This window comes from Cornus florida, unplaced genomic scaffold, assembly GCF_030987335.1.
Source record: "Cornus florida cultivar Cherokee Brave unplaced genomic scaffold, ASM3098733v1 CherokeeBrave_3.0.0_Hap2_Chr01, whole genome shotgun sequence".
NCBI classification, from domain to species: domain Eukaryota; kingdom Viridiplantae; phylum Streptophyta; class Magnoliopsida; order Cornales; family Cornaceae; genus Cornus; species Cornus florida.
Genome location: NW_026775571.1, coordinates 103,060,248 through 103,081,086, shown reverse-complemented (window position 1 = coordinate 103,081,086; position 20,839 = coordinate 103,060,248). Strand labels below are relative to the sequence as shown.

Below are 20,839 nucleotides of genomic sequence, written 5' to 3'. Positions count from 1 at the left end.
ACAAAAAATAAAAAAAATAAAAAATTGACTTCACTATTTTCATTATGAAAGCAATGCTACATTATTTTAATAGTCATTAACAGAGCATCAGCATGAGTGAATTGTTCTCATCTCCACAACCTTAAACGAATTGATTTGACTGATATATATATATATATATAGTATGAACCATTATATGCAAGTAGAAATAAAATAGTGGCCAAATGTTTCGTTTTCAATAATAATTTTTTTATATAGCACTGATTGCAGAGTCTTGATTTGCATGAATGACTTTAACAAGAATGAAAATGACCTGAACCATAAATTAAATAAATTAATTCCTTTGTCAAAAACAAGTAGCTTGACTTGCATACAAATTACTATACATTATACTAACACCAACTCTCCACTTTATTTAATAAGAGTGCTGGTCCCACAAGTCACCTTCTTCAATATAATTGTTGGATATATATATATATATATATATATATATATATATATATATTCACGTATGTATAGCTCAAGGAATTAATCAAGGAGGAGATGCCTAGCACCATTTTTGTTTGGCTTATCTTGCTTATACTAAGATGTATTTTTGGAGCAAGTGGAGCTCAAGCAAGCAATGGGACTCTTCCTGAGGATGAAAGTAAGAAAGTCTTCTACATTTTTATTTCATTCAGTCTTTTCCATTTTGAGATTCAAGTTAACATACACAATTTTTTTCCTTCTCCTTAAATTTGTTCATAGTTTTATTACATATTTTTCACACACTAATCATACATATAGGAAGTTTGACCATGCTTGTACTTGCACTACATAAGTTTTTTAAACTTTTAAATAAATGATTGCTAACAATGATATTGAACTCAAAAATATATTGGAATCCAAGTTTTCAAGATATGATCATAGAGTTCTAGCAATATCACATATGAATCTGATTTACTATAAAATAAATCCATCTCGCTAGTTTACTTTAATATTCCTTGTAAGTTCAATTTTTTCTCTTTCTTGGAGTGAAATTCCAGAAAATATGATATATATATATATATATATATATATATATATATATATATATAACTGTGTTAAGGTGTTCATTTAGGTTCTAACTTGCAACTTTGTTTGGATCTTCAAGTATTATTGGTGCAAATTAAATAGATGGTTTGTTCACCTTAATTGTATGAATTTTGATTTTGCAGTGAATGCTCTTCGGGAAATAGCTGCACAATTGGGGAAAAAAGATTGGGATTTCAGGCTGAACCCTTGTGATACCAGGAACTCGAACTGGCAAACACCAAGACCCAACGAAACACCACTCATTCATAACAACACTCTCAACTGCAATTGCTCTTTTCCTAATGGCGTATGCCACGTCATTAGCATGTATGCGCTTGATATATATATATATATATATGTATCTATTTATCGTGAATTTGTGTTAGCTTAAACTTAATAAAAAAGAAATCAAAATTCTTTGTTCATTCTCCTTTTACATTTACTAAAATCCATCAAGAGGGAGTACTATAGTAGTATGTAAAAGTGTCTGTATTAGTATATAGTCTACGCCACTTGTTAGTCACAATATGAAATTCTTATTATATATGTGGTGACGTGTGGGCTCTTCAATGGTGGAGTCAATGAGAAAGTATTAACTAAGAATAATGTTGGTAAATGTGAATCTCTGTTTATTTAATATTAGTATTTTTTTACTGTATATGCTGACTAGGATTGTATAATATGTTCAAACTAAAATTCGAGCCCCTGTTTCTTTGAAAAACAGATTTCTTAAAGGGCAGGACCTTGCTGGTGTGCTACCGCCATCTTTGGTAAAGTTACCATACATCAAGACAATGTAAGAAGAATTAGTCCATTTATATACATATATATATATATATATACATATACATGTATATTTTGTATTTAACTTGAAAATATATTGTGCTCTTTGTAGTGATTTCACTCGCAACTATCTCAGTGGTACAATACCCCAGGAATGGGCTTCTACCAAATTGGAATATATGTGAGCAATTTCTGAAATTCATGGTTTATCTGACTATAAGATTTTAGCCAAACACTAATTAATTAATTGTTTTCTTGAATTAATTAGTGTCAAAATACTGCATGTAGGTCTCTTACTATCAACCGCTTATCAGGACCCATCCCACCCTACTTGGGAAACATTACAACTCTCGTTTATCTGTATGTACACAAACACACTTTCTCTCACACACAAACAAACAGAAACTGTAATTATGATGGAAATTTAATTTTCAGGAGCTTAGAGATAAATCAATTTAGTGGTACCGTTCCAGCTGAGCTTGGGAAGCTGCCCAACTTGGTGAATCTGTCAGTCCTTTCTCATATATATATATATATGTATAGTTATTCTAGATTTTTAACTAATTGCATAATTTTTGTAACCTTTGGTCAATGTAGAATTCTCAATGACAACAATCTCACGGGAGAGTTGCCAATGGAGCTCAGCAATCTAACCAAATTGACAGAACTGTGAGTGTATTAGTGGCCTATATAATGTTGTAATCATATGAATTGAAGGGATTTTTTTTTTTTAAAAGTTCGAGCAAACACGCACACTCACAATATTAGCCTTACCCTAGCAGGGCTTGAACACTCCACCTCCCATTTGAGGAGGAGAGTTCATATGATCTGGACAAATGGCTCATTGGTTATAAGAGTTCATATGGTAGCACTGAATCGGAATTTCTCCTCTTTCAATTCCAATGCTCCGATTCGGTGCTCCCAAATGCACCGTGATGTTTTGGTAATCTTAACTCTTCTCTAATGCAGTAGGTTAAGCGGCAACAACTTTACTGGAACATTACCCAGTTTCCAAAGTTGGAAACAACTTCTGATGTTGTAAGTATTAACTGTTAAAGTATACATTGTTCAGTTTTACAAGAATACTTTTGTTCTTAGGTAACAGAAAATAAAGAAGTAGTTCAAAAGTTCTTTTCAGTTGCTACTTTCCTCAAACAGTTATCTGAAATTAGAGTTACAAAAAGTTAGAATTTCACTGAACAGCCCATTTTAGTTCTCTGAAACCTGCTTTTTCTGGTGCGTTTTACACATTTGATACTTCTTGTCAACAGAGAGATACAAGCTGGTGGTTTCGAAGGACCCATACCTTCTAGCATTTCTGTCTTAAATTACTTAACCGAATTGTGAGTTAAACATTTTCAGGTCACATTTCTAGAGATTTTTTATTTTCTTTCAGTAACATCCTCTGGTGCTTTTCAGAAAAGATAATTAATGTGGGAAGCAATTATTCTTGACCGGTTCCCTGTGCAGAAGGATCAGTGACTTATATGGAGGAAATCCAGTTTCAGCTTTTCCGCAGCTAGGAGACATGAAAGGAATGCAATATTTGTGAGTCATGCATACTAACATTGAAAAATGATCAAAGTATGGTCATTTGTAGTCCCCTGCAATAATACTTGTATGTATCTGGTTTATGTTGCAGGATTTTGAGGAGCTGCAATATATCTGATGCAATCCCTGAATATATAGCAGAAATGAAAGAGTTGAAATATTTGTAATTCTATTACTTCTTGTTTTCTGAATTCTTTAATTTCCTTTTCATTCATGACAAGTGCATCTTTGATTAGTATGAACTTCCTAGAAATCTAGTAAACATCTGTATGTATTTGCTAACTGTATCAATAATGCAGAGGTAAAGGATTAATTTCATCCACTATCGTGGTCTTTACTTGTTTCACTGTGTGCTAAGATCCTGCAGACTAAGAATCTTGGCACAGATATGGTATGGGAGAAAAAAAGGGAAACTCAAAACTGTCTAATGCAAGAGATTGCTCACTCTGAATTACTACTGAGTAATATATATGCAGTTATTAGCTAAGGAGTTCATACTAATTCTAGTGACTAGTCTACTGAGTAATATATATATGTGTGTGTGTGTGCAGTTATTGGTTTTTACTTATTAGTATGACAAAGGATTTTTTTTTTTTTTTCGGCAGAGACCTCAGCTTCAATAAGTTGGAAGGGGAGATTCCAAACCTTGACGGACTCACAAATGTGACGGACATGTAAGTAACTAAATTCAGTAGGGCAACCTGCCATTTAATTAATTCTTGATGTACATGAGTCTTCCTTGTAAATTTTTGTATGTAGTTTGGCAATGCCTTATTGTGTTGATCCACGCATGACTGTTCCAACCTTGGTTTTCTTTCAAATGGTAGTATAATAAAAAGCCTTTTTATTATGTAGAAAAAGCCTTCCTATACTTCATATTAAGATTATCTCACAGATTTATGAAGTTCGTCCCACTTATGTTTTATTTTGCATTACATATTGGAATTTCACAGATATTTGATGTTCATGCCACTTATGTTTTTTTCTGCATTACATATTGGAATAATTGCAATATTAATGTAATTGGAATGCGACTGTTGATCACTGATTAGGTATCTGACAAGCAACCTGCTTTCTGGACCTATACCGGAGTGGATCAAGGGGAGAGGTCCTAGCTAGTAAGTTCTTCATCCTGAATTCTTTTTAGTTTAATATTCTAATTTTTATATTCATGGATACAGTAGATATGTGCCAATACGTATATACACACAAAATTCATTCACTGATCGAGTCTCCAGTGCTGTTTCTGCCTCATGCATTGGTGAAGCAATCCTTATTGCTTACTGTTCTGCTTGCTTTGTCATCTGTGTGCAACTTGTGAACAGAAAAAAGAAAAAAGAAAAACAGAAGAAGAAGAAGAAGGATCCAAGATTAATTGGATTCTACTCTTCATTGTTGGATGCTCGATGTTTGACCCACATGGAAATTTTGTTGCCAATAACACAATTCAGCAGGGTCTGGATTTGCTTTACGATGGTTTAGGTAATAAGAAAGAAAAATAAAGCCCAAATGAATATGATCAAAAATGAGCTGCTGAACTACTACTTATGAAAAAGGTCATAGACTGTTAAAGTGACATTTCTTCCAAAATTAGATCAATTCCAATCTTCTGCTAATATGTCTCTTGATCTTTTCATTTCTTTTCTTTTTTTCCCGTGATTTTTAAGGGACTTAAAAATGAGTTTAATATTAATATATTTTTGTGCAGCCATATAGATCTCTCTTACAATAACTTTTCGGAGGACTCTGTACCGAATTTCTGTCCGGATAGCCTGTAAGTATCTTTTTCCCTTCTTGATTTCAGCTTCCCTGAGATTGAGCTGCATACCTTTTCTTCATTCACTTTTAATTCTGTTAATATAAAGTTTGGTCCGTTGTTTATTAGAAACTTGTTCAGAAGCTTCTCAAGTGGGAACAACTTGTAAGCTTCTAACTTATTTGTGTTGAACTTTGAAGAGCTGCGATATATTTTAGTTCGCTTTTATTATGTATAACTTTGCATCTTAACCTTTTTCTCATACTACATCGATTTAGGGAATTGGGAAAGTGCTTGAAGGAATATTATCCTTGTTCAGAAAGTAAGTATATATTATTCAGAATTACAATGTGATGGTTATGCTTAAAATTATATTTTAGATACATCCTCAAGCCCTATCTGTTGATACTTAAACAGGCTGCAAGTTCACTTGGTTGACCTTTCATTTTGTATAGGAAAATATTTTTATTAAATATCAATATACATATATACAACATAGGTAATTTTTTTTTTTTTTTATCAAATTTTCTCTCTGGTCTTCTTTTTGTGCTCCATCATTTTTTTATAACCATTGATATGTTGCTTCCTTGCTGAAGACCAATATTCATTTCATATCAATTGCGGCGGAGCAAAAATTACTATCGGAAATACCACTTATGAAGCAGATGAAGACCCAGGAAATTCAGCAAAATTTGTTCCTAAAGTAGCAAATTGGGGAACTAGTACCACTGGGGACTTCTGGAGACGTGAGGCAGATAAAGATTACATAGCGAAAAATGTATCTGTCTTGACAATGAATGACTCTGACTTGTACACAAGGGCTCGCCTGTCTCCTCTATCTCTCACTTATTATGGGCGTTGCTTGGCAAATGGGAACTATACTGTGACACTCCACTTTGCTGAGATAATTTTCAGAGATAACCGATCTTTTCAGAGTCTTGGAAGACGGATGTTTCATGTTTATATACAGGTAGTTAATAACATTATAACTGCAATTTTAGTATGCAACGAAACTATGTTTGATTAAATCAGTTTGTTGCAGAATGAGCTAGTTTTGCAGGATTTTGATATTGAACGTGAAGCACAAGGGGTTGATAAGGTGTTTATAAAGAAATTGAAAACAATTGTGAAGGATAAAACTTTAGAAATTCGCTTTCAGTGGGCTGGGAAAGGAACAACAGCCGTCCCTATTAGAGGAACCTATGGCCCTCTTGTATCAGCAATTTCTGTGGAATCTGGTAAGTCGTGCACTCGTGCTGTGTGAAGACTTCATTAATCATTCTTATAATTAAGCATTGGTACTCTATCTCTCTCTCTCTCTCTCTGGGTAGGTAAGACACACACCACTTTTGCATCAATGGGGACTTGAAACCCTCAGCCTCCTATGTGGGAAGGAGGAGATAACACTAGAGCTAAATGCTCGATCATGTCTACCGTATTAGAAGACCTACAAAATATTAATACATATCAATGATGAAGTTTTTCCTTGACTTCAACACGCGAATGTGAAAATTTTAAACCAGGCTAATTTGAAAGTAGGGAGAACACAAAAGATTCAATGCCTTTTCTTCTTCTCCTACAGTTCTATATTTTATTTGAGTTATCAAATAAAACTTTATCATTGGAATTTCAAATATTTGATTATTCTGGATGCCGACAGAAGTAGTGTATGCAATTTAACAGTCTATCTTATCTGCTTTTGTTTTTTATAGACAACCCTCCTGATGGAGAAAAGAAGATATCCATTATAGTTGGAGCTGTGGCTTCGGCATTATTCTTCATTCTCGTAGTTCTTGGTATTGCTTGGTGGAAAGGCGTTTTTGGGAACAGAAACTCAAGGGAACAAGGTAGTGTAATCTACTGCATGAAGTTTGATTTGGAATGGATAACCAGAACTTTTCAATCTCTATTCTATTGAGATGACCTCGGAACACTGTAGGACAGATTATAATAGTTCTTTATGAACCTTTTAGAACAGATGCAGATATGGCTATTCAATTTAAAGTATTATACCAAATGAACTCACATATTATTTGTAGGCTGCAACCATCATCCAAATTAGGGAGTTCACAATTTTATAGTAAAGTAGAAATCAGTTTATTTTTTCCGGAAAAGAATGATTATTCGAAGAGAGAGTATGTTTTAATTTCTCAAGCCCACTTGACCCTGAGCTTTACTGATTACTAGTCTTTCTAGGATCCTAAAATGCCTATGTCAAATTCTGAGGGAAAGGAATGGTATATGGTTCTTTTTCTATTTCTGATGATATGTAACTTGCTAACTCAAGTTGAAAATTCAAGTTATGAAAATTCAAGTTGTGTTCCGAATAATTCCTTCTCCTCTATTTGATTACTAAGACAAATATACAATAGGTTTAGGTTTCTGTAGTGCTGTTGGTTACAGATTTTTTTGTTTCCTACAACTTTTCTGCAATCAAACAAGACATTAGCTGTTTCTAAATGCATATCTTGATCCAGTTCTTTCCAAACTTTGCCCTTTTAATCAAGACGCACTTGTATATTCAGCTAAAAGCAAAATTACTACTTTGTAAGATGCAATTCAACTTCTTAACCTAGTTCTTCTACAGATCTGAGAGGATTAGACTTGCAAACTGGATTATTTACCTTTAGACAAATTAAAGCCGCCACTAATAACTTTGATATTGCAAACAAGATAGGAGAAGGTGGTTTTGGATCTGTCTACAAGGTATATATTGAGCCCTTTTTCTTTTCTTGTGTGTGTGTGTGTGTGTGTGTTTTTTTTTTTTTCCCGTGGTTATGACATTTGGAGAACATTGCAGGGCATACTACTGGATGGTACCGTAATTGCTGTTAAGCAACTTTCTTCCAAATCAAAACAAGGAAATCGTGAATTCGTGAATGAAATAGGCATGATTTCTGGTTTACAGCACCCTAATGTCGTAAGATTGTATGGATGTTGTACTGAACGTAAACAATTACTATTGGTATATGAATACATGGAGAATAATAGCCTCGCCAGTGCTTTGTTTGGTAAGTAGTTTTTATTTTGTCATATGTATGTTACGTTAATTAGACTGAATAAGAATAAGTAACCAAACAATATGACTACCATTTACCAACAATCAACACAGTAGAATTCTTTTGATTGTACTATCAATGTTAAGAGCAGGTCCAAAGGAAGGGAAATTGAAATTGGACTGGCCTTCAAGGCAAAGAATTTGTATTGGCATTGCAAAAGGCATATCTTTCCTCCATGAGGAATCTACATTGAAAATGGTTCATAGAGACATCAAGGCTACCAATGTACTGCTTGATAGGGATCTTAACCCTAAAATATCCGACTTTGGTTTGGCCAAGCTTGACGAAGAGGAGAACACCCACATTAGCACCAGAATTGCTGGAACCATGTGAGTTTCCAATTCACTCTTTCCTTCAAGAATACTCTTTAACACAGTTGCATTTTCGTAGAACTGTGCATCTTAAAATGCCACCTAAATACAGGCATCAATTATATTATTTCATCTCTGAATGACCTATATGAGAACATGAATGGTGTTGGCTGAAATTACATGGTTGGTTGCTGTCCTAAAAGTAACCAAAATAGGGCAGCTTTCAAAATCTTTCCACATAAACAAAGTTTACTTTAGGTTTCTGCATTAGCAGTGCAAGCATACTTGTGAAAAGGTTGTTAGCTGCATAAATTGACATTCTTGAATGATTTTCATACGAAAATGTTGAACAATCGGAGATGGTCATCTATATCTTGATAGTCAGCATGCAAAGTTGCCTGAATAAATGCTTAGCTAACCCATGGTAGCTTTGACGGAGAAAGGGAGCTCTGCTTTTATAATGGAGGGTATCACATGTGAATGATATATGAATTAATGAACTTTTCACCATATTTTGATAGCCTTATAAATTTCATGAATGATTTTCCAGCTGCCGGTAGAAGTATATGGTGGTGTGTCCCACTTTAATTGACATATTTGTTGTACATAAAACCTCATAATAGTAAAATAGAAGCTAACAGAACAATCTTTGTTCTGCAGAGGATACATGGCACCAGAATATGCATTATGGGGTTACTTGACCTACAAAGCAGATGTGTATAGTTTTGGAGTTGTTGCATTGGAGATTGTTGCTGGAAAAAACAACATAAAATATCGTCCTGATGAGAATTATGTCTGTCTTCTTGATTGGGTAAGAATATCGGTTACTTCTTTGCATGCATTTGATTAACAGTTTTAAAAACCAGTTTGTTTGCTTTGCATGGTTCTAAATATTGATTTTGAGATCACTCTACACTGAAATGAAAAGAATTGCTGATATCTGAATTTTTGCAGTTCAAAAAGGGCAGAAAATCAAAAGAATTTCTTTGTTTACCTATTCATTAAATTATAGATACCGTTTGTATGAGTCATGATTGGTACACTTATTAGAGGTATTTTACTGGCTTCTCTTTTTATTTCAGGCCTTCGTTTTACAACAAAAAGGAAATCTAATGGAGTTATTGGATCCAAAACTGGGTTCCACTTTCAACAAAGAAGAGGCATTAAGAATGATACAAGTAGCACTGTTATGCACTAATCCATCTCCCGCACTTAGGCCTACCATGCCTGCAGTAGTAAGCATGCTTGAGGGTCGTATCAAGGTTCAGAATTTAGTGGCAGATCCAAATATCTATGGTGATGAATCAAGGTTCGAAGCTCTCAGAGGCAAGTATGATGAGCTGCAACTCCAGAGCTCAAGTGACACTCAGACGTTTGATTCATCCTAAGTAACACGAAATGGCTCTTCCTTCACTTGTGCCCAGGATCTCCATCGAATTGATTTTGCTCCTCAGTAATGAAACAATGGTGAGAACAAGGTAGCCTAGAGAATTGCATAGATAGGGAAAAAAAAAATGCAGTAGTTTCTTCGTATTCTTCCTCCATCCTACGGAAAAACAATGTTTTTCTATGTTCTGTCTAATGGATAGGAAACAGTTCTTCTAAACCTTTGGTATAGGTTCAAATCCTATTGGACATAATTTTTTTTTTTAATTTTTATGTCAAGAAAGACATTTTGAATGATTTGAATTAGAGACGTTTGATTACTCGAAGTGTAAAATGTTTAGTGTGTGATTTCTTATAAGCATGATCGTAACTTTTGATCTCCTTGCATGACCAAGTGCAATGCTATTCTTATTATCATACACTTACTACAATTGAATCTCCCTCACTGTTCAACTTGCAAATGGTTAGAGTAGCAAAATCTGTGTAATAATAAGTTGGCAAAATACGGGTGATGAAAGAATCGTTGGGGACCTAATGAGGGCGTGCCTGTTTGCTTTTAACTTCCGTAAAAATATTAATAACCTCCTCCTGATTGAAAGTTATGCTGATTTACTCAGCAACTTAGTATATCAGCAAGACATATCACATCCTAAGTCACATAATTTTTTAAAATGGGCGTTCGCTCTCGCGCTCCGCCCACACTCTTGTTCTTGGCTCACTACGTATAACTTATATTTTGCCACTCTCACCCACTCTCACATTCGCTCCGCTCTGCAACTGTGACTTACGTCACATCTGCATGAACTGTTCCACCTGATAGGTAAAAGACTGCCTTGGTTGGTTGGTTATTTATGCTTTGGGGGGCCCTTTATGCATGATTAGCTTGGAAGTACATATTTAGGGGAAAAGTATATACAGACATTTATCTTATCTAACAAAAATGGAGAGTTCCTGTGCAATCTCTCAATGAAAATCTCGAGAAACCCTAGAAATTTGGGGTGACGTCATTGTCAATGTCCACTCTTACATACACTCAACCACCAAAGCCATCCTCAGGCAACACCTTTGGCTCCAAGAACATGCTACTCAAGATCAATAGACAATTAACAACAATCATGATGACATAAGCACGCACTCACATATTCAACAAAACCCTAGCCAATTGTTTCTGCTCAATTGGATTGTTGGTTCCGTGAAATTTAACACCGTTTTGAAATCAAATCATTTCAGGAATTTGATTTAGAAAATGTAAAGGAATCGAAAGGATTTAAAATAAAATCCCACGAGAAATCCAACTAATTTTTATATGATCTCAAATATCATGTTTTTAGGAGTGTTTGGAGCACCTCAAGCGTCCAACCCTTGTTATCATATTTTGTTCTCTTGTTTTGTGTGGTTTGTAAATTGTAAGCCAAGTGACACACAAGATGAAGTTTTGTCGAAATAACATCACTATGCAATATACAAAAAGCATTCTAAATTCTGTATATTTGGTGTGACAAAATTCTGAGACTAAATTCACAAATTGTCACCTAGAAAGAAGAAAGAACCCATTTACCAAAAAAAAGAAAGAACCCTATTCCACATAATACTCCTCCCCTAATGTAAATCTAATTTAAAATAATGTACGACATGTGATGCTGCAACCTTGTTGAATAGAATCCAATAAATAAAATACAGTATAAGGATGCACCTGGAGAAGGAGCTGCAGTATCTTTCATCCAATGCCAAGGAGAAGGAGAACTGCACAAGTAAGGTAGGTATGCCATCAAAGAATATCATCGAGCATTATCAGTAAGATACTGTACTCAGGTGAATTTCATCAGTACAAGTAGAGGAAGAGCCTATCTCCTCTCGAACAGTGTTGAATTTTGGGTTTGGCTGCCACTGAAAATTTGCCTTTGCTTCTCTCGATGAAAGTCTCTCATGGCTTTAAACCTAAAATCATCAGTATATGTATTTGCATCTGGTATAACCTCTGGAATGCTCGTTTGTCCTTCAAGCATGTTCACAACCTCGGTCATTGTAGGTCGAAGTGAAGGAGATGCATTTGTGCACAAGAGTCCTACTTTGACCATTGTTTCTGCTTCTTCTTTGTTGACTTGAGACCCCAACTTCTGATTGACAAGCTCCAATAGGTTTCCATTTTGTTGTAAGCTACAAGCCTACAACATAAATTCCTTATTTTTCAGTTTCGGAACCAAATAAAGGACTTCAAAGGAAATAACCAGTTAGCAAGATTTTAATGTCCACAGTGTGAGGTTCATGCTAGCCTTTCTACTGGCATAAAAGAAGAATAAATTGGGCATTAATAGTTCGAGTCTCATGAATGTGGATTTCTGAGAGAAACTGAGTGCAGATATAATACAATAATAATAATAATAAAATGGGTGTCCTTAGACTGAAACCCGCATTTTCAGTTTTAATAGCGCAAGCTTTTGTGCAACAGTTTCTGGGAAAAATAATAATATTTAAAAGAAATGAAAAAATGAAATGAACAGAGATAAGAGTTCATGAGTACCCAATCAAAAAGACAAATGCAATTGTTACTTGGCATGTAATTGTTGTTGTTCTTTCCACTAACAATTTCCAAAACTACAATTCCAAAGCTGTAAACATCTGCCTTGTAGCTCAGGTAACCCCATAATGCATACTCCGGTGCCATATATCCTCTGCAAGACAATATTGCAACGTAATTCAACACCAAAAGATATTTATACTGAATGCTATGAATGCTCAGGATACAAATAAGAAGAGAACAAGAACAAGGTGACTGACATGGTACCAGCAATTCGAGTGCTAATGTGGGTCTTCTCCTCATCTTCATAAAGCTTGGCTAATCCAAAGTCAGATATTTTAGGGTTGAGGTCTCTATCAAGTAGCACATTAGTAGCTTTAATGTCTCTGTGAACAATCTTGAATCTCGACTCTTCATGCAGAAAAGCTAAACCTCTAGCGATCCCAATACAGATCTTAAGCCTTGTTGGCCAATCCAGTATTAATTGACTGTTCTCTGAAGCTAAAACATCATCAAACACTTAAAATATTGCTACAGAAAATCGAATGACAATTACAAAAGCATAGTTTACTAGTAGCATACAAAATACAGTCACCAAATAGAAAAAACGCATTTACCAAACAAAGCACGGGCCAGGTTGTTGTTTTCCATGTACTCATATACCAGCAATAATTGATCCTTTTCAATACAACACCCGTGAAGCTTAACAAGATTTGGGTGTTGCAAACAAGAAATCATGCCTATCTCGTTTAAAAATTCACGATTTCCTTGTCTAGATTTAGAGGAGAGCTGCTTCACTGCAATTATGGTACCATCAGGTAAAAGACCCTGCATTCCAGTTTTTACTTAAAATCCTTGCCTATAATTTTAAACCAAAGATGATATCAGAAATGGGTAGCTAGATACCTTGTAAACAGGACCAAAACCACCTTCTCCAATCTTGTTCGCAGAATCGAAGTTGTTAGTGGCAGTCTTAATCTGTTTTAAAGTAAACGAAACCGTTTGCAACTCTAGCCCTTCAAAATCTGATTGAGGAGAAAATAGATCATGAGCCTACAATGCTTTTCCTTTGTACGACATCCATTAAAATTTTTAAAAAAAACAACAAATCTCAGTTTAAATCATATTTGATATCTGATTCTATTTGCAGGAAGGATACAGGCCTGTTTTCATTATATTATCTTTCTGCACCATGATTTTTTTTTTCTCTTTCTTTTTTCCTTTTTATTGCAGCAGGGTGGAGGGGCCTGGTTCACATATACTATAAAAGCCAGAATAACAACCTCACTACAGAATTCTCATTTTATTGCATCTCAGATAATTTTGATTCAGGTATGACACTCAAAACGTGCATGTTATGGGATTGATTACAGTATTTATATAAAGGAGCACATTCTTCCAACAACCAAGAACCAAAATAAGAGATTTTTTATTTTATTTTATCTCGAGACCTTCAATACGATTTCTTTGAAAATATTGTGGATATATTACCGAAAAATGGAACTAAATCAAGAGTAAGCGCACACATAGTTTTATTCTCTTTCATTCAAAGCTATTGCAGTATTGCTTAGCATTTGGTACAGTCCTTACCTTTTCCTCTTCCTTTCCCACCTTTGAAACAGCCTTTCCACCAAAGGATAATGAATATTACGAAAATAATACAAAATGCTACAACTCCAACAGTAGCATAAATAGCTACGTTCTTTTTGCCTCCACCAGCTGAACAAGTTTTGAAATCTGCCCAAATAAACAAACCCAAACAAGTATGCTAATGAGAAAACAGAAGACATGAACACAGCCAAAAACAAAGCAAACACAATTTAGACATGAATGCATGATGGAAGAACATGGAAGCACGCGCACACACAATCCATTGTATTAGTTTGTGCACAGCTCTTTCCCTTCTCTTCCCCTCTTCAGAAATCCAAGTTAATGAATTTTCTCTAATCATTAGTTCAAGATGTGCTAGAGAAAGAAAAAGCTGCTTTATAAATCCACAAAACCACTAGTTCCAATAATGATTTGGAACCTAAAAAACCACCAGTTTCCCTCTTCCAACAATCTCTCTTAGAAAATGACCATATCTCCAAGAGCAAAGGGACCAAGCTTTCACCCAAACTAAACCCATCTTTGAGTCACCCTCTACCAAGAAATGTCGAGTACATCCATAGATGAGACTTCCTCACCATTTCTGCCTTCATAGCAAAGTAAGCGCCACCTAAGAATGGCAGCTCTCCAAACACCATCTCTAAGGATGCCTTAATACCAAGGTTTCCAATAAATCACCCATCATAACTGAAATGGATTTACCCTATAGGCAGACACTTCACATAATCAACCATATTATGATACCAGGAAGAATACACAGCAATCCGATCACTCTTAAAAATAATAAGGAACACCTCTAACTTGTTATCATGGAAACCACGAGGAAGATAAAAAGTGGATTCTTGAAACCTCCTATTGTGGTTTCGGCTTGAATAAGAAAGCCAAAATGTAAAATGAGTATAATTTGTAAAGTTATCAGAACTTACCGAATTACTTCAGTTGTGATCTAGATATTCCATTTTTTTTTTTTTTTTTTTTTTTTGATAAATAAAATTTTATTAAAAACCACTCAAAAGGGGAGCGGATCCCAAGAAAAATACAAAAGACCACAAAGGCCTCAATCCTTCAAGGAGGCCAAAAAGTCAACAATCTCCTCCATCGAGCTATGATCTCTCCTTGAAACCCAACAAAAAATAGTGGAAAGAATCGAGAATTTAAGCACCGAAATCGACATCGCCTTTCCTTCAAAATATCTCCTATTCCTTTCAAGCCAAATACACCACCACACACAAAGCGTCGTAGCCCTCCACACATCCTGACAATGAGCCCCCACAGGGCAACCTCTCCACGCCTCAATCAACCCTCTAGCGGATCCTGGCATAACCCAAGAAAAACCAAATAAGCCAAGCATCAAATCCCAACACTCTCTAGCCAAAGAGCAATGAATGAGAAGGTGATCCACTGATTCCTCATCACGAAGACACATATAACAACGATTGACCACCACCTGGCTTCTTCTTCTCAAATTATCCTGGGTTAAGATCCTTCCCAGAACCGAAGACCACACAAAGAAAGCCACCTTGAGAGGAGCGTTAGAACACCAAATAGATTTCCAAGGAAAACGAACTCCAGGATCAAACGAGAGACACCTGAAGATAGACCTCACCTCAAACCGCCCCTAGGAGTTTGCAACCCATGACCAACAATCTGAATCCTCCTCCACAATCCTCAGGCGATCCAACAGCTCCAAGAAACGGATACAATAGTTTAGTGTTGGATAAAAGATAGGAATTATGAAATTGATTAGAGATTTACTTAATGGGTGTATTTTGTTTTATGTGAAACTCTAATCTATTTTTTTCTAAAAATTTGCATTAAGGATATCTATTTATTTAAAGATGTAAATACTTCAAGTATGTCTAATTTTATGTCAAGTATAAGCATCATGTTTGTTATCTTTTCCTTTTCCCTTCTTTCTTTTCTTTTCGATAAATAAGCATACTCACTAAAGGGCCCCAAAAGAGGCTCAATCAAGAAGATGTAAAAATGTAATAAGATGATGATTATTTTTGAGATTAAGATTGAGATTGTCCATTAATATTTAAGAATAAAAATGGGATATATTAAAAATGTTGATGGATTTCCATATGCGGATCTTCTATTTTCTTCTCTCAATTTTCCAGTAAAGTAGATGTGACTTTTTTTCGAAAAGAAAAGAACCTTAATCATGACCAATATGAACATAAATATGATAAGTAATCATGGATCACTGAACATTGTACAAAATTGGCTGTGAATCTATCCTAGAGGAATTCAATTTATTGAAGGTTTAAAGATACTGAGTATACAAAACTGAATTAAACCACGAGGTAGCGTGGGTAACTGTGTTCGCAGTTTACAAGTGGCATGTGATGTTGACATTCTTGTGTGATGTTGACATTCTTGTACATGTGGCACATGTGATGTTGACATTCTTGTACATGTGGCACATGACTAGTGACAAGTGACAGCTACATAACAAATTGCAGCATCAACAATACCCATTCCTTCTAGTTTACTTATCTCGAATTAGGGGGCTTAAGATATGAAACACTATTTCCCTTAAACCTTTGAGCCGTTATTCACCTATATTCACTACTAACTCGCTAGTTATTTGACATGATAAATCTTGATAGTATGGTTTATTTCCATTTTTTATCTATCATTAAATGAACCTTTTATGTCTTTCAAATTAATACTACCTCCGTCCCAATTTAAATGTCATGCTTTGGGAACCGTGACTCACATTGTCATGTTTTGGGAACCGTGACTCACAAAATGTGAGTCATGGTTCCCAAAACATGACATTTAAATTGGGACAGAGGGAGTAATTCAATTGGCCACAATAATAGTACAACTTATGTTATGTGGACCTACACAATGATTCATTAGTATATATGATTGTGCATGGATAATTTAATACATTTTCATGTCTCCTCCGATTAAAAAAAAAAAAAACTGTACACATGTAATTCAAATCAGAGCCAGTATACATATATGTCTATCAGAATAGTAAGTTACAATAAAGAAGACACATGAATTACTTACTCGGATGGACCGAAATAGCTGATACAAGAGGGCCATAAACTCCTCTATCAGGAATGCGTGTAGTCCCTTTCCCAGTCCAATAAAATCGGATCTCTAACATATTATTTGTCACACTAGCATTAGATTGTTTCACCACTGGCCTTTGCGCCCCATGACCCTCATCTTTAATATTGAAATCCTTCCAAACTAATTTTTCCTGAGAGACAAAGAGGTTCGGTTAAGGATTTTTGTGGCTTAATAGAAATATATATGTTCATTGATAAAACTAATTACCTGAATATAAATATCAAATATTCGGCGCCCAAGACTACTAAATGTATTGTTATCTATGAACTGTATTTCCGCAAAGTGCAGACTAACAGTGTAATCCCCATTTTCTAAACAATAACGGAAATAAGTAAGTGAAAGAGGAGAAAGACGTGCGGTCCTATAAAATTCGGAGATGTTTGTTGATGCCACAACTTCAGTATAACGTGCATTTTGGTAATTATCATCATCCAAGAAGTCCCCAGTACTGCTAAATCCCCAGTAACTATTACTGTTTCTAAAATATTTTGCAGTACCACCTTCAACATGTGCATCTCCTTCATACAAAACAGTACGATTACGCAGATCATTGCCACCACAATTAACATGCAAAGAGCACCCATCTGCAACAGAAAAAATAGAGCAAAATAATTTACGAAGCTCATTCACTACATTCTACATAAGAAGCTAAATAACAGAAAAATGTATTGGTACAAGGCAAATTGATACTCATCATAAATTGATTCCTTTAAACGACAACATGACTATTACATTGAGCTTTTAACTTCTGATTATTTAACCCCCATTAGACTAATTATTAATGCTAATATTGATGACTTTTCAGATTTCTAATTGGGAAATTTCCTGATCTAAATGACTTTATGCTAGAAAATCAAAAAATGAGGACTGCTATCTTATATTACAGAATGAACAAACTACAAGCAGCTTCATAAAATCAAAATCATCACCCTTGCCCTTATCCCATATGGATGGGGTCGACCACATGAATTCTTTCGTTCCATTCTTTCCTATCAGACACGCTGTCTTCTCTTAAATTTAAGTTTTTAAGTCATTTTTAATTCACTTCATCCCACATAAGCTTTGGTCAGCCTCTTTATCGCTCACCTAAACAAATAACTCTTCCTCTTTTAATAGGTGCATCATCAAGTGTACGTTGTTGAATATGACCATACCACTTCAGTCTACTTTCCCAAATTTTATCATTTATAGGCGCTATACCTAATGTTCCCCTCACATGTTCATTATTTATCACATCTCTTCTAGTGATTCTGATGTAAGACACAAAAGCTTTGATACCAAATGATGTAGAACACAAGTAGACTGGGAAGAGAGAAGTGATGTAGAACCAGATGTAGAAGAGAGTAGTGAGAGTAGAGTGAGAAGTAGAATCCAGAAGAGAGAAAGAGAGTGAGAAAAAGAAAGGGAAGAGAGAGTGAAGAAGAGATGAGAGAGGAAGAATCTGAGGGAGATGAAATCTGCAATTCAAAGCTCAAGATTCAATATTCATCAAAAACTACAGAGACAATACATTTGCCCATCTATATATAGGCAATACAAAGACCCTAATGTCCAAAACAGCTGCTGCAGACATAAACAGGTCAACAATGGCTGCCATGAGCCATAGTGAAACTTATAGCCATGCCTTATTTATAGGTAAACCTAAAGAATAACCACCCCCCCCCACCCCCCCCCCCCCCGCGCGCGCGGGGTGGTGGCTTGAAGATATCTTCCATAGTCAACTTGCCCATTAAAGCGTCAAATTGCTTCTTGTGCAGCCCCTTAGTAGGCAGTTGGGATGTATGGCATACAAATCAGCCCACTGTCAAGTTTTTCCTTGATAAAGTGTTTATCCACTTCTACATGCTTTGTTCTGTCATGAAGAACCGCATTGTGGGCAATTGAAAGTGCTGCCTTGTTATCACAGTATAACTTCATGGGCAGCGAATCTGAAGCCTTCAGCTCTTCTAACAATCTTTTAATCCACATAACTTCACAAATACCATGAGCCACTGCTCTGAATTCTGCCTCTGCACTGCTTCTAGCAACCACATTTTGTTTTTTACTTCGCCAAGTAACAAGGTTTCCCCCAACAAAGGAACAGTATCTGGATGTTAATCTCCTATCTGTTATACTCCCAGCCCAGTCTGCATTGGTATAGGCTTCAATTTGTAGATGTCCACGTTTTTTAAAAAGTAGACCTTTTCCAGGAGTCCCCTTCAAATATCTCAGAACCCTGTAAACTGCTTCAAAATTCTCCGGTCCAGGCGAATGCATGAATTGACTAACCATACTTACCAAAAATGCTATATCCGGTCGTGTATGAGACAGATAAATCAACCTTCGAACAAGTCGTTGATATCGTTCCTTGTTCACTACACTTTCGATCTTAGCAGGTTGTAATTTTGTGTTAGGTACCATTGGTGTTTCCGCTGTTTTACAACCAAGCATACCCGTTTCTCCGAGCAAGTCCAATACATACTTGCGTTGATTGGCAAATATACCTTCCTTAGACCTAGCATACTCCATTCCGAGGAAATACTTCAACGCCCCCAAGTCTTTGATCTCAAATTCATCAGCAAACCTTTCTTTTAGTCTTTTCAGTTCGGCACTATCATCTCCTGTCAAGATAATACCATCCACATAAACAATCAAAATAGCAATTTTACCTTCTTTCGAGTGTTTATAAAACATGGTATGATCTGCTTGACTTTAACAATATCCGTAACGTCTTACTACTTTGGCAAAGCGTTCAAACCAAGCCCTTGAGGACTGTTTGAGGCCATATAATGACTTCCTTAATCTGCAGACTTTATTTACACCAAGTCTTTCTTCGAACCCCGGTGGAAGACTCATAAAAACTTCCTCTTCTAAATCTCCGTCAAGGAATGCATTTTTTACATCCAATTGGTGTAAAGGCCAATTGGAATTCACGGCGAGGGACAATAATATACTCGAATTGAGTTTATTTTGGCTACAAGTTCGGTTCTGGGTAGGATCTTAACCCAGGATAACTTGAGAAGGAGAAGCCAGGTGGTGGTCAATCGTTGTTATATGTGTCTTCGTGATGAGGAATCTGTGGATCACCTTCTTATTCATTGCTCTTTGGCTAGAGAGTATTGGGATTTGATGTTTGCCTTATTTGGGTTTTATTGGGTTATTCCAGGATCTACTAGAGAGTTGATTGAGATGTGGAGAGGTTGCCATGTGGGGGCTCTCAAGCAGGATGCGTGGAGAGCTACGTCGCTTTGTGTGTGGTGGTGTATTTGGCTTGAGAGGAATAGGAGATACTTTGAAGGAAAGGCGATGTCAATTTCGGTACTTAAATTCTCGATTATTTCAACTCTTTTTTGTTGGGTTTCAGGGAGAGATCATAGATCGTTGGGGGAAATTGTTGATTTTTTGGCCTCTATGAAGGCTTGACTCCTTTGTGCTCTTTTGTTTTTCCTTGGGTTTCGCTCCCCTCTTGAGCGTCTTTTAATAATATTCTTTTATTTATCAAAAAAAAAAGGGCGAACGTCTCTTGGTAGTCGATTCCATAGGTTTGTGTAAAACCTTTTGCAACAAGCCTCGCCTTGTACCTCTCTATACTGCCATCAGCCCTGCATTTCACTGTAAAAAAACCCATTTGCACCCTACAGTTTTCTTGTCTCTTGGCAAGTCAACCATCTCCCACGTGCCATTCTTCCTAAGAGCATTCATTTCCTCAAGTATTGCCAATTTCCAATTCGGATCATCTAGTGCTTCCTGGATATTTCTTGGT

General features: G+C 35.8%; 2 protein-coding genes across 6 annotated transcripts in view; one reads left to right on the top strand and one right to left on the bottom strand.

Moving 5' to 3' along the window:
• The first annotated feature begins 507 nt into the window (after nt 1–507).
• On the top strand, nt 508–10,265 carry LOC132310485 (probable leucine-rich repeat receptor-like serine/threonine-protein kinase At3g14840). Its single transcript, XM_059808659.1, has 22 exons — nt 508–625; nt 1,176–1,359; nt 1,757–1,828; nt 1,928–1,996; nt 2,104–2,175; nt 2,251–2,322; nt 2,413–2,484; nt 2,785–2,853; nt 3,087–3,158; nt 3,286–3,363; nt 3,458–3,529; nt 3,972–4,040; nt 4,419–4,484; nt 5,075–5,136; nt 5,719–6,092; nt 6,165–6,360; nt 6,835–6,969; nt 7,710–7,828; nt 7,923–8,133; nt 8,273–8,510; nt 9,153–9,303; nt 9,575–10,265. The coding sequence occupies exons 1-22, from the start codon at nt 523–525 to the stop codon at nt 9,878–9,880; spliced, it is 2,862 nt and encodes a 953-aa protein (XP_059664642.1). The 5' UTR covers nt 508–522; the 3' UTR covers nt 9,881–10,265.
• A 1,075-nt stretch (nt 10,266–11,340) lies between these two features.
• LOC132310444 (probable LRR receptor-like serine/threonine-protein kinase RFK1) overlaps nt 11,341–20,839 on the bottom strand; it is a 35,728-nt gene continuing 26,229 nt past the window's right edge. For 4 of the 5 annotated variants that reach the window (XM_059808624.1, XM_059808618.1, XM_059808632.1 and 1 more), the window contains 8 exons: nt 17,305–17,681; nt 17,032–17,227; nt 13,987–14,133; nt 13,303–13,421; nt 13,014–13,224; nt 12,657–12,897; nt 12,400–12,550; nt 11,341–12,043 (listed from right to left, as the gene is read on the bottom strand). In XM_059808624.1, the coding sequence (XP_059664607.1) occupies nt 11,723–12,043; nt 12,400–12,550; nt 12,657–12,897; nt 13,014–13,224; nt 13,303–13,421; nt 13,987–14,133; nt 17,032–17,227; nt 17,305–17,681 (1,763 nt within the window). In that variant the 3' untranslated portion in view covers nt 11,341–11,722. The remainder of the gene's footprint in view (nt 12,044–12,399; nt 12,551–12,656; nt 12,898–13,013; nt 13,225–13,302; nt 13,422–13,986; nt 14,134–17,031; nt 17,228–17,304; nt 17,682–20,839) is intronic. The other variant, XR_009482610.1, reaches the window with a different exon arrangement.